Source organism: Rana temporaria, chromosome 1 (assembly GCF_905171775.1).
Source record: "Rana temporaria chromosome 1, aRanTem1.1, whole genome shotgun sequence".
NCBI classification, from domain to species: domain Eukaryota; kingdom Metazoa; phylum Chordata; class Amphibia; order Anura; family Ranidae; genus Rana; species Rana temporaria.
In genome coordinates, this window is record NC_053489.1 from 149705504 (window position 1) to 149719336 (window position 13833).

Genomic DNA, 13833 nt, shown 5'->3' on the forward strand with positions numbered 1-13833 from the left:
TATAAATGTGAATGGTCCCAAAAATGTGTCAAAAGTGTCCGATGTGTCCGCCGTAATATTGCAGTCGTGACAAAAATCGCAGATCCCCGTCATTACTAGTAAAAAAAAGTACTAATTCTATCCCCTATTTTGTAGGCGTTATAACGTTTGCGCAAACCAATCACTATACGCTTATTGCGATTGTTTTTTACCAAAAATATGTCGAAGAATACGTATCGGACTAAACTGAAAAAAAAATAAGAAAAATGTAAAAATGGGATATTTATTATAGCAAAAACTAAAAAATATTGTGTTTTTTTCAAAATTGTTGCTCTGTTTTTATTTATAGCGCAAAAAATAAAAACCGCACAGGTGATCAAATACCACCAAAAGAAAGCTCTATTTGTGGGAAAAAAAGGACGCCAATTTTGTTTGGGAGCCACGTTGTACGACCGCGCAATTGTCATTCAAAGCGTCACAGTGCCGAAAGCTGAAATTTTCGCCTGGGCAGGAAGGGGGTATATGTGCCCACAGGGGTTGATTTACTAAAGGCAAAGACACGGTGGGGGTTATTTACTAAAGGCAAATACACTTTGCACTACAAGTGCAAAGTGCACTTGAAATTGCACTGAAAGTGCACTTGGAAGTGCAGTCGCAGTAAATCTGAGGGTAGATCTGAAATGAGGGGAAGCTCTGCTGATTTTATTATGAGATAATGAGCAAGCTAAAATGCTGTTTTTTATTTTCCTTGCATGTCCCCCTCAGATCTACAGCGACTGCACTTCCAAGTGCACTTCCAGGGCAGTTTCAAGTGCACTTTGCACTTGTAGTTTGCACTTGTAGTGAAAAGTGGATTTGCCTTTAGTACAATCAACTTTAGATTTATCAAAACGATATACAATATCCACTTTGCACTACATTTGCAAACTACAAGTGTAAAGTGCACTTGAAATTGCACTGAAAGTGCACTTGGAAGTGCAGTCGCTGTAAATCTGAGGGGGACATGCAAGGAACATAAAAAACAGCATTTTAGGTTTCACATGATTGGATGATCAAAGCAGCAGAGCTTCCCCTCATTTCAGATTTACCCCTCAGATTTACAGCGACTGCACTTTCAGTGCAATTTCAAGTGCACTTTGCACTTGTAGTCAGGGCCGGCCCTATGATGGGACCGGGTGGTACCATGGGTACCAGGCAGCACTTTTAGGGGGGCAGCATACTGATGCCCGCCAGCCCGTTCTGCCAGCTCCGCTACCCAAATAAAAATTATTTTTTGTGCTATAAATATATATATTTTTTTACTTTTTGCTATAATAAATATCCCCCAAATTTTGAAAAATAAACTATTTTCTTCAGTTTAGGCCAATATGTATTCTTCTACATATTTTTGGTACCAAAAAAAACCCACAATTAGCGTACATTGATTCATTTGCGCAAAAGACATTGTGGCCGCCGGCAATTCACAGGTCCCTTTATACTCCTGGATACATGTATAGAGCCATGACAGGCCCTCTTTATACATCTATAGAACCATGACAGGTTCTCGTTATACTCCTTTATACATGTATAGAGCCATGACAGGTCCTCTTTATACTCCTATATACATTTATAGAGCCATGGCAGGTCCTCTTTATATTCCTTTACATGTAAAGAGTCTCGACAGGTCCTCTATATACATGTCTAGAGCCATGACAGGTCCTCTTTATACTTCTTTATACATGTGTAGAGCCATGACAGGTTCTCTTTATACTTCTTTATACATCTATAGTGCCATGACAGGCCCTCGTTATACTCCTTTATACATGTATAGAGCCATGTCAAGTACTCTTTATAGTCCTATATACATTTATAGAGCCATGACAGGTCCTCTTGATATTCCTTTACATGTATAGAGCCATGACAGGTCCTCTTTATACTCCTTTATACATGTATAGAGCCATGACGGGTGCCCTTTAGTTATCATGATATAAAATAATGAATGTGGGGGCCTTTTGGTTGGCGTGATTTTTTTTAGGGGGGGCAGCATTTCATTCTTGGTCCCAGGCAGCGCAATGTCTTGGGCCGGCACTGCTTGTAGTTTGCACTTGTAGTGCAAAGTGGATTTGCCTTTTGAAAATAACCCCCTTTGTGTTCAATCAGACAGGTCCTTGTACTACATACAGGCATAACCCACTTTTAAGTACACAGTGGGGTTAATTTACTAAAGCTGGAAAGTGCAAAATCAGGCTCACTTCTACATAGGAACCAATGAGCTTCCAGGTTGTATTACCAAAGCTTAATTGAACAAGCTGGGGTAAGAAGCTCATGGTTTCTATGAAGAAGTGAGGCTGATTTTGCACTTTCCAACTTTAGTAAATAAACCCCATTGTGTACTTAAAAGTGGGGTATGCCTGTAGTTTTTAGCAGATCTAAAGGCAATTGTACAATCAGATTGTAAAGTGTGTGGGTAGCTTTAGCCAGAGCACTTGAAAAAAAAAAAAAAAAAAACACTGTTTGCCATACAATACTGCACAATACATATTGCATTTTAATTGACACCACATTGTGGCTAGTGGAAAAGAACCTTGTCACTGATGCTTTGTAGCAAACAATCTCTTTCTTTTTTTTTGTATATAGGAGACTTTCCCACATCTACAACCATAAAGCAGAGCTGTTGCCATGTTTCACTATTGATTTAATTTGAACCTGATAAACGAGGAGTCATAAATTTAGAAAGCCCTTGAGGCACGGTTATAAAATAAGAAGGTAAAAAAGGAGACACGGCCACTCTTCAATTTCATTTTATTCCAATTTATATATTTCTTTTCTGAAGAATGAAAGGATTGCATCCTTCTTATATGAACGACCCTTCAGCCTCCCTGGGGATTCTTTTTTACTGACATCTTCACCTCCCACTGCTTCACTGCATACGGCATAACAGGGAAGTATGTTTTCCTAGCCAAGCTAATGAACTATCACAAACCATTAGCTATTGCTAGATTGAATTGGAGACAAGAGTTTGTAAAATGACAAATGATGGATGCTCTTTATTGACGTGGTATAAAACATGTTGGGATTATGCTTCTTCTTCTTCTTTTTTTTTGGAGTGTGTTTTATATGTTTTAGTTGGGAGCATATGAATCATAATGCGTGCTTCATGTGAGTGACAGGGAAAAAAAAAATCTGCCTGTTATCACTGGTCCCTTTGGTAATGCATAGTAATGCCAGTGCTGTATTAGTATGAGAAATACGGTAATGCAGGAGCGTAGAACTGAGCAGAGCGAGTGTGTGTGTGAAGCAAGCAGCAAGTAACAAGCAGTAGGCGTGCTGCTGAGTATAGAGTAGCACGCAGAATGAGAGGATGTGACTGTCACCGTTGAAAAAAGTCAATGGATATTTAGGCGTTGCTAAAACAGGGTGTCTCATGTCATACGGTGAACTTTGGGATCTTGCACTTTTTCTTCCCTTGATTTAGCAAAGCGTTGTGACGCAGGCACCGCTCGGCAGTCGCCACTAGTCTGCAGCCCATTCCCTGAGCAGTTGTGTTGGAGTTCATGGCACTGTGTAAACAGGGAGAGGAAAAAGAGGAGAAAGAGGGAGATCTGAGAAAGAAAATGCGGGGAGACAGCCGCTCAGAGAGGGCTGCAGCCGGTCACCCTCTAATAAAGCTCCCTTGAGTTGGACTGCAGCATGTCAGCAAAGTCTAAGGGGACATCCTCGCCGACAGAGGGGACATCCTCCAAAGCCAAGGTGAAAGAACAGATCAAGAATATTGTGGATGATTTGGAATTAGTCCTGGGAGACTTGAAGGATGTAGCTAAGGAACTTAAGGAGGTAAGGCAATCAAAGGCATGGGGGCGATTGGGGGCTGAAAGCATAATGCTAGGCTCAGCCAAGCAGAGAGAAGAATACAGATGTTCTAAAAACTCTCACCTAACTATCAAACACAAGCAGCTACCTCCTGTCCTGCCAGTATTGCCAAGGCGTGCATTGGTTAACATTTCTTGTCTTTGCCCAGGTTGGGTTTCTGTGAATGGGAGTATGTAACAGGACTGTTCGCAGAAGGCTATACATTTGCTGAAAGTAAAGTGATTAGCATCATGCATGTTCTCCATCCAGCCAGGTTTTCATATTGCTTGCACTTGTATAGCAGAAGGCTATACGTTTGCTGAAAGTAAAGTGATTAGCATCATGCATGTTCTCCATCCAGCCAGGTATTCATATTGCTTGTACTTGTATAGCAGAAGGCTATACGTTTGCTGAAAGTAAAGTGATTAGCATCATGCATGTTCTCCATCCAGCCAGGTTTTCATATTGCTTGCACTTGTATAGCAGAAGATGCTAGCTGCAGTGAGCATTTCTTAGATATGCATATGATTCCTGTCTTCCTGAATGACTAACTGTGTAATCCACTGATTACTGATGTGTGCAACACAGATGTGTCCTATAGACACACATAAGAACTGATACGTTTCGATTTTTGCGTCCTATCCCGGCGTCTTACTAAAAAAGTGTGGCTGTGCAATCCACCCATTGCTCCGAGTATCAATGACTTTTTTTTTATTAATGGATTTCAAATTCCATTCAGCAAGGAGGAGATGTGTCCTGCTGGAATGGAAGGAGGCTGCTGTGAGATATTTCATGCTGAAAGCGCCTTTGCGTAAATCAGTAATTTGTACCGCACTGCTTAAACTTAATCCATAAAAGGGATGTTGTTACAATTAAGACTGTTTAGCAAGCATTGGCTTCCAATAAAACTTTAAGATTAAAAACATTCACAGTTCTTGTTGTTTACCTGAGATGGGAGTATTGGTTTTTACGCTCTATTGTGTTCTCTTGTGTTACTGCTTATGCTACTTAAATCATACACTTGAAAAATAGATGGGTTGATGTTTTCTATAAAATACAATGACATATCTTGTTTCAGACTGCTAGAGCTGAAGAAAAAGGAAGGCAGACCTGCCATGCTCAGATAAGGAAAATATGTGTTTGAAAGCCCCCAAACATGTGATGAAATTAACAATTCTGATGCTCAGAACAAATCACTACGGCATTTTCTGGAGGCATTTTTTTTTTTTTAGAGAGAATGAGTCAGCTTCTGAAATAATGTATGATAATATAAAGCACAATGGTTACATTTGTGGATTTGGTGCCAGTGGTTCGGAAAAGTAATTATGTAAGTGCTAAGATTAAAAAAAAAAATAGATCTTCTCTTAATAATTGCATGACGTGATTAAGGGGAAGGCAAAGGAAAAGGTCTAACTGTCTTGTGCATGATCTGAGGAAACATGTTTGCCTTGCCAGTGGCAAGTGTCAGATTCCTTGTGGTTTAAAAGCAGACATAATGTAGCTCGGTAGATAATGTCAATGGCAGATAAATGTAGCTACAATACAGCTAAGGTTTTTTTTAAAGCAATTCACTAAATCATAATTTTGCTCCACAACTGGTCGACAGATGGTTGGATTATGCACTGAAATTCTACTGGAAAGATTTTGTACTTTGACTGATAATCCTTTGTTTGCCATTTATATAAGACAGGCATTCATTTTATAGAGTGTTCAGCTTCCTCTCCGAGCTGACTGCAACAGGTCTTTATTTTGACAGAGCAATGTCTTGGCATTTAATTGTGTGACAGCAACAATGGGGATTTCACTGAAGAAGTAGGACATGTGGCTTTAGGGAAGGTATATGAAGGGCAATATGGTAATGTCAGAAGGGTAATAGCTATGTGAATGTCATGCGCAGTGATGGCAAGGACATGGGGTACAACTGTACCTAGGCCCCTAGGCCCTGCACTTGCACCACTAATGAAATGGGGAGGCCCCCACAATAAATGACATCATTATTGATGCAGCAATAGCATTATACTTCAAAGGTTGAACTAAAAGAAACAGAAAGGGTGCAAAACACTACCTGCAACCCAGGACGGCTTGTCTCCAAAATACAGCATAATAAAGTTTTATCTTCCTCAGTGGACCATTGGAAACTTGACCAAAAGAGAAGCTTAGAAAATGTGATTCATTCTGTAGAATACAATGCCAGCACACAGCTAATTATTAAAAAGGAGGCTGGTTTGTCCCCTTTCCCCATCGACCTGGGACAACTGTACCCCTGAAAGTTATACCTTAATCATCATTGTAACTGGCCTTGCAAAGAAAAGGTAACCACCTACATATACTGTATTTGGACAAAAATGTAGTTGGCTAGAACATATGAGGTTTACTAATGGTAAGGAAATCAGTGTGTACAGCTAACCACTATTTCTATGTGGATAATTTAACTAGTTTTATTGGATCCTTGATGCAAACCCATTATTATGGTGCTAGCCTACGTCCACACCCGCTGGTACTGTAAGGCCCCGTACACACGTCCGAGGAACTCGACGGGCAAAACTCATCGTTTTGCTCGTTGAGTTCTGTGTGAAGCCGTCGTGGTTCTCGGCGAGCCAACTTTCCTCATTGAACAACGAGGAAATAGAGAACATGTTCTCTATTTGGCTCGACGAGGAACTCGTCGGCTTCCTCGGCCGAAAGTGTACACACGCCGGGTTTCTCGGCAGAATTCAGCTCCGATCGAGTTTCTGGCTGAATTCTGCCGAGAAACTCGGTCGTGTGTACGGGGCCTAAGTCAGTGTTTCTCAACTCCAGTCCTCAAGGCGCCCCAACAGGTCATGTTTTAAGGATTTCCCTCAGATGAAATGGCTGTGGTAATTACTAAAGCATCGTACACACGACCGAGTTTCTCGGTAAAAACCAGCAAGAAACTTGCTGTTTTTTTTATTTTTGCAGAGGAAACCGGCCGTGTGTACACTTTTCGATGAGGAAACTGTCGAGGATCTCGTCGAGCCAAAAAGAATGTCTTCTTTTTCCTCAACGGGAATGGAGAAATTTGGCTCGCCGAGATCCTCGACAGCCTAACAAGGAACTCGACGAGCAAAACGATGTGTTTCGCCCGTCGAGTTCCTCGGTCATGTGTACGAGGCTTAAGGCATTGAAACTGATCTAATCACCTGTGCAAAATAATGGAAAGCCTGAAAACATGACCTGTTGGGGCGCCTTGAGGACTGGAGTTGAGAAACACTGCTGTAAGTCACCTCCACAAGAAGTCTTGTCTCATCAGCCACTTTTCTGGAAATGAAGCTTGGCATTCAGATAAATGTTTATTTGCTTATATATGCACATTGTAATGGCATAATACCATCAATCGGATTATAACTAATAACAAAATGTCAAAGTATTCTATTCTTTCTCTCACTGTGACACAAATGGTTTGAGAATGGAAAAGTATGAATCAGAAACATTTATTTTGAACATATGCTGCATTCATTTTCTCCAGTTTTTGTGATTCACTGTGTAATCATCCTGAAAGCAATAGCTGATTAAGTTTTTCGTCCCACATTTGAATGTCAGAGGCAAATAATTAAATTAGAATTGATTTCTCTCTTTTTTTCACTGTTCTTTGAAATATATTTGTTCAAGAAAGATTTGAGAGATATTCTGGTAAAACCAACTGTAATTGTGATTGGAGCATCACTTCCCGAAGCAGATTAGACATCAGAAGTGACTTAGACTAGATTGCAGATTGAATTCACTAATCTTCCATTCTATTTTTTTGGTTCTTTGTGTAAAGGAAACTACACATCTAGTTAAAGACAAAGAACTGACAGTTTAAAAATGCCTGCAGGAGTTATTTGCATACTAACTTTGAGCTTTTATCTCTCAGCTCACAAATGACACCATGGCAAGTGCTCCTTACAATAGGGGAAGTGACATTCATTTATCACAGGAAAATTATGTAATTTTAAGAGCATAAGTGGCAAAAGCTTCATAACTGCATGGCACAATTGTCAGAACATGGGCATTAAAATACACTTAGAGTATATTTACATTGGGGGCAGACATCTTAAGGGTTTAACCACTACCTACCTATTTCTTTTACAAAACATGTATTATAGAAAGGTGTTGGTCCTGCCATATGTACTGTCATGTATTTCAGGCTGTTTTCCAAAGCAGGCAAAATACATGGATATGAGGAGAAAAATGCTGCTTTCAGTAGGTGAATGTGCTACCTTAACATGTTATAAAAAATCCTGCCTGCGGGATTTTAGGTGCATTAACCATCTCATTTAATTTTACTGAATGGAGACTTATAAAAGCTCAACACAGCAAGCCTTAAATGAAGGGTAGTGTGCCTTAAAGTTATATGTGTTAACTATCAGTCATGGGTCATCCATTAAAAAAAAAAAAAAAAAAAATCCTCCAAAATTCAGAATTTCCAGACTATAAGCCTCTTTAAAGTCACTGGAATTTCCCTAAAAAAACTCAAAATAAGTCTGTATTACAGAGTATGGTTTTGGAAGCTCCTGATAGCACTGGCTGATGGGACAATTGGACAAACTGAGCCATTTCCTTAAAAGTTCTACCAGGGAAACCAAGAAAGAAGGGAAGGCCAGGTGGCATTGGCAGTCAAGGGTGCACTGGCAATGGCAGAAGCAGATAAAAGGCAGACAGCATTTGAAGCAGCCTTTGGGCCATTCTAAAAGTTTTAGGAATTCTGACCACCAAACACAACAATGAAATTTCCAAATATTAAATTTAGTCTTAATTTACCATCATCCAAAACTTGCAATCGCCTCTAATGCTTATAAAGTTATTTTCAGGTTCCTAGGATGAGAAAAAACCTTAGATTATAATCTTAGTGCATGCTGTAAGGGGGCCTCATCTGAGAAATGGTTCTTGCCTGCATTTATAGCAGAACCGGTTCTTTATGTAGTTTACAAGTAGGGATGAGGTTTGGGATCAGTACTACCATGCGTTTGCAGAGATCCCTTGGAATTTGTGAAGTTTGTGAATCTTTTGGTCCCCAGGCATTATGAACACCTATAGTGCATTGCATAGCCTTTACCACTGGCCAGGTGACTTACAAAAGTAAATCATTTTAAAGAATGTATAATCCAACCCCATTTCTATAACAGCATGGGATCATAGTAGCCATATTCTCATAGTGTGTTGGAGTTATTAGGATGAGCTGACAGATACAGTACTTGATTTGCAAAAACTGGTGCAGCTCTGCATAGAAACCAATCAGCTTCTAGTTTGTTTGTTTTTGTCAAAGCTTAAAGCGGAGGTTCACCCAAAATAGCAACTTTATCATTGCACTATATACAAACACATATGGCTAATATTTTTTATAGTGCTGTTTTAATTACCCCGATTCAGATGTCTGTAAGATGCACTTCCAGGTTTTCCTCCCGCGGGAGTGGGCGTTTATGCTGTTTTCTCCCGACGCCACTGTGTTTGCTGGGATGTCTCCTGGGAGCAGTGTCATCATTCCCAGGAGACAATGTGTAATGCCGTCCAGCGAAATCTCTCGGGATTTCACTCGTCACGTGACTCATCAAGCCAATCACGTGACGAGGGCGAATCCAATTCCGCCATCTTAAATCAGGGCACACAGTTGAATAGATGGCAATAGGAAGTGTTGACTGTGAGTGCGCGAGATAGAGTGGTGACGCGCATTCACCGCATCCCAGAAGTCCGTGCTTGTGGGCTTCACAATGCCCACAAGCAAAATGGAAAATGGAAAGATCGTTTTTTAAAAGTTAATATTTCATACGAAAACGGACGGGGGATGATTTACAGCGCCAAACTAGTGAGTACTAAAATGTAATCAGGAACACCATTGAATAAATATAAAGAAAAAAAAACGACGGACCGCGGAACCTCCACTTTAATTGAGCAAGCTGAAGTTAGAAGCTGATTGGCTACCATGCACGGATGAAATTTTGTACTCTCCAGTTTGATAATAACTTGTTTATTAGCCCTACAGATGTCCAGAATTAAATACAAAGATTAAGTCCCCCTAGATTTCAATAGTTCTTGCTGCAAAGTTTGGAAACATCTGAGCACTGTGGAAAATATACATTTCAGTAGCTATCCTGCACTATACAGCAATTTGCCTGTTTTATTTTTGGGTGCACTTTAATATAAACAGGTAAAAAAGTCCATGTCCTGTGTATGGGCATTTTGTACATGAATTGGTTATTGTGCATAAGTACAAAAATGGTTCCTACTCATCTATATATATATATATATATATATATATATATGTATATATATATATATATATATACATACATATATATACATATACATACACATATATATATACATATATACACCTATAACTCCAGATCCACGCACCTGTTGGAAATTATTTGTATCCTCTGGCCAGAGCTTTTTTTCTCAGAAAATAGGTGCAGGAACTCAACCACGACCTGTTCAGATTTCACAAACAGTAGAAGGGTTTTAAAGGGGCATTAAATACCAGGATTGCATTACATACAGAGTGCAGAGTTCAGGTGGCTACACACAGAGTGCAAAGCTGTCACTTGTATACACAGAAACCAGACTTCTGTGTTTACAAGTGATTGTGGTGAGCAGCCACCAAAGAGTCTGAGCCAGAGGTGGTGGAACTGAGTTCCCCTGAAAAAAAGCCCTGCCTCTGGCACAGTTGTTCCTGTCGAATAAAGAATAAATACAAAGTGCACATGATTGTATGTGATTTTTAATACCACAAATATTTTATTAGAAAATAGATGTAGATACATGGGTCTAGGGCCTAGGAATGCACAAAGGTGCAGTGAATACAATCATCAGTAAAAATTTTCAGTAACATTTGTAGAAACAATGCTCAGCATAATAAATGCATGTAAAATCTGTTGATGTTCAAAGACCTTGACAAGGGCAAGCGTAATCTCTGTGGTCAACATTCTGAAGCTTGTCAAGGAAACTACACCAAGTAATATTCATAGAAAGTGTAAAGTGAGCTGTAGTTTTGGAACAAAAGAGGGGACAGAAAAAGAGGGAAGAATGAACAAACATAGAGTCATTGGTGGGTGGCTGGGATAATTAGCTTAAAATAGAAATGAGGAAAAAAAGAGATGAAAAAGAGGAAAGGGTAAAAAAAAAGGGAGAAGGGTGTGGAGAAATGAGGGGAAAAGGAAGATGGGTAACGGAGGGATCTGGGTGAGGGAAGTTAACTCTTTCACCAATAACTCCCCCAGCGAGTGTTATGAAGCCCAAGGATCAGTGGCATCAATAGTTTGGGGAATGAGCTTAAAGGGGTTGTAAAGCTTTGTGCATTAAGGTGAAAAAACACCTTGCCGTCACTGCCCATCCCCCCCCCCAGCACCAGTTTTACTCACCTGAGACCCAAATCTTCTCGAGCGTGATCCTGCGTTGCTTTCACCGAGCTTTAGTTGGCTCTTTATTGGATGATTGATAGCAGCGCAGCCATTGAAAGCCATTGGCTTCCGCTGCTGTCAATCAAATCAATGACGCAGCTCGTTGGGGGGCGGGCCGAGTGATACAATCGGCGGCTATGGCCGCCGACTGTATAACACAGGGGCGCGCCCGCAAGCTAACCCCCTTGGAAGAGCGCTTCCCAGAGGGAGGTTAGCTCTTGCGGGGAGGAGCCGAAACAGCCGCCGAGGGACCCCAGATGATGAGGATCGGGGCAACTCTGTGCAAAACGAACTACACGTGTTTGTTATTAATAAATAAAAAAAAAAAACATAAATCCCTTTAATAATCTAAGGGAGTTGACTGGGATCAGCGCCCATGATGTGGGTGTTTGTGATTTTTTTTTTTTTTTTTTTTTACATACAATTTACCTTTTACCTGTATGTATAGCCAAAATCTTTTTTTGTTTTGGATAAAGTAAGAAAATGTTAAATCCTTTCAGGTAATTGTTATTTCTTGTCTACATCCCATTGGGAAGATTTTCCATTAGTTATTTTCTCAGAAAACCCACTTGATGTGGGAGAAAAATCTCCAGAAAGTAAGGGTTACTCCATTCGTAGACAATTATAATAAGGACAGCTGTCCCAGTGGAAGATTTACCCAAACCTCCTTTTCTGATGACACCTTTAAAATGTTGGTTTTCTATAATTTCTGTTCCAATGACAATGGTCAGAGTAAATCCCCTCAGTGAGGACACAGGCAGTAATAAAACTTGACAGCGGTTCGAATTTACCCCAACTTTTTCTAAAACTAAAAAGAGTGCTGTATACTTTATACTTTATATACAGGTATATAATATGTTACAGATTCCGTTATAGAATCAGCAGAGTAACTATAAGTGACAGGATAATAAAAAAAAAAAGTTATTTGAAAGTTATTTTATTTTTCAAGCTCAATACCAATGGCCTTCTTCAACTGCCTGTGCTATCTTAGTTAAGGGAGTAGAACTTTGGTATACTGATTATTTTCTAAACATGTGGCAGAGATGCGTGAGCTATACATAGATTTATTTGTATTATATACCTGCCTAAGTTATTGCTGCTTTACAAAAGTATATTTCAGAACATAAGGGACCCCTAGAGTAATTTTTTTGCTATTGCAAAAAGTAATTTTATCAGAAATATGTTGCATTCACAGCAGGTCATTTGTTACATTTTACAGTGTTAACCAACGTTTTGCCATAATAGTTTTAGGCATATAATTAATAAATCTGTACTATAGAGAACAGGTAACTTTCTATTTTTGACCCAAACTTTGGAAAAGGTTGATTTCCTGACTGATCCAAACAAGTATGCAAATCGGGGACTTTTGAGTGAACTGACTTGACTTGTGACATTTTGTTCCTGATGTGTGATGCACATACTGAGGCCTCGTACACACGACCGAGTAACTCGTCGGGCGAAACACATCATTTTCCTCATCGAGTTCCTTGTTAGGCTTGTCGAGGAACTCGACAAGCTTGCTTTGCGTGCACACAGTCAAGACAAAATCTTCTCATTCTCAAACGCGGTGACTACAACACATAGGACGGCAGTGAAAGTTCGATTCCACTTGTAGAACTCTTGGGGCTGCTTTTGCTAATCTCATGTGTTTGCGTGTTAAGTAAAAGTTTGGTAAGAGACTATTTGCACTTTTCAGGCCCCATACACACGTCCGAGAAACTCGACGGGCAAAACACATGGTTTTGCTCGTCGAGTTCCTTGTGAAGCCGCCGAGGATCTCGGCGAGCCGAAATTTCCCATTGAATAACGAGGAAATAGAGAACATGTTCTCTATTTGGCCCGACGAGATCCTCGTCGGCTTCCTCGGCCAAAAGTGTACACACGACCGGGTTTCTTGGCAGAATGCGGCTCCGATCGAGTTTCTCGCTGAATTCTGCCGAGAAACTCGGTCGTGTGTACGGGGCCTGAGTCTGTTACAACTTTAAAAATGTGTTCTCTCCATTACAAATGCTACTTTTACTCCCGTCTCATACTTTATTATGAGCCAGCGAGGGTTCCTTAGCATACACACGCTCGAGTTCCTCGTCGGAAACCAGCCCGACGAGGAACTCGACGAGTTAATTTGACTCCCGTCGAGGAAAAAGAGAACTTGCTCTCTTTTTGGCTCGACGAGTTCCTCGACAGTTTCCTCGATGAAAAACGTACACACGACCAGTTTCCTCTGCAAAAAAACTCTCCCACCAAGTTTCTTGATGGATTCTGCCGAGGAAACTGGTCGTGTGTACGAGGCCTGACTTCAAGCAACTCGCATTTTCAGAAGAAGGCCTGCAGTGACAGCCCATATATTTCCCCTATAACATATTTCCTTTACAGTTAATGTGAATGAAAGGAGAAATGATGATGGAAAAATGATGAGTGAACATGGTTTTCAATAATTAAGATTCTGTGAGGAAAGGAGAGAGCCGGTATCCGCCAAGTGTGAAAAGGGAAATCTACACAGATAATCATGGCATGGTGTAGATCAGTGTCCTGATTACCGGTGCAGCTCCAACAGTGCCTATAAGTGCTGTCTATCAGTGCTGCTGTTCAGTATTCATAAGTGCTGCCTATTAGCGCCCATCAGTGTCAC

The 13833-nt window shown here is 40.3% G+C and overlaps 1 protein-coding gene across 2 annotated transcripts in view; it reads left to right on the forward strand.

The window, feature by feature from the left end:
- The first annotated feature begins 3213 nt into the window (after positions 1-3213).
- Positions 3214-13833, forward strand: part of PRR16 (proline rich 16) — a 447233-nt gene continuing 436613 nt past the window's right edge. For both annotated transcript variants that reach the window (XM_040344076.1, XM_040344085.1), the window contains exon 1: positions 3214-3792. In XM_040344076.1, the coding sequence (XP_040200010.1) occupies positions 3649-3792 (144 nt within the window). In that variant the 5' untranslated portion in view covers positions 3214-3648. The remainder of the gene's footprint in view (positions 3793-13833) is intronic.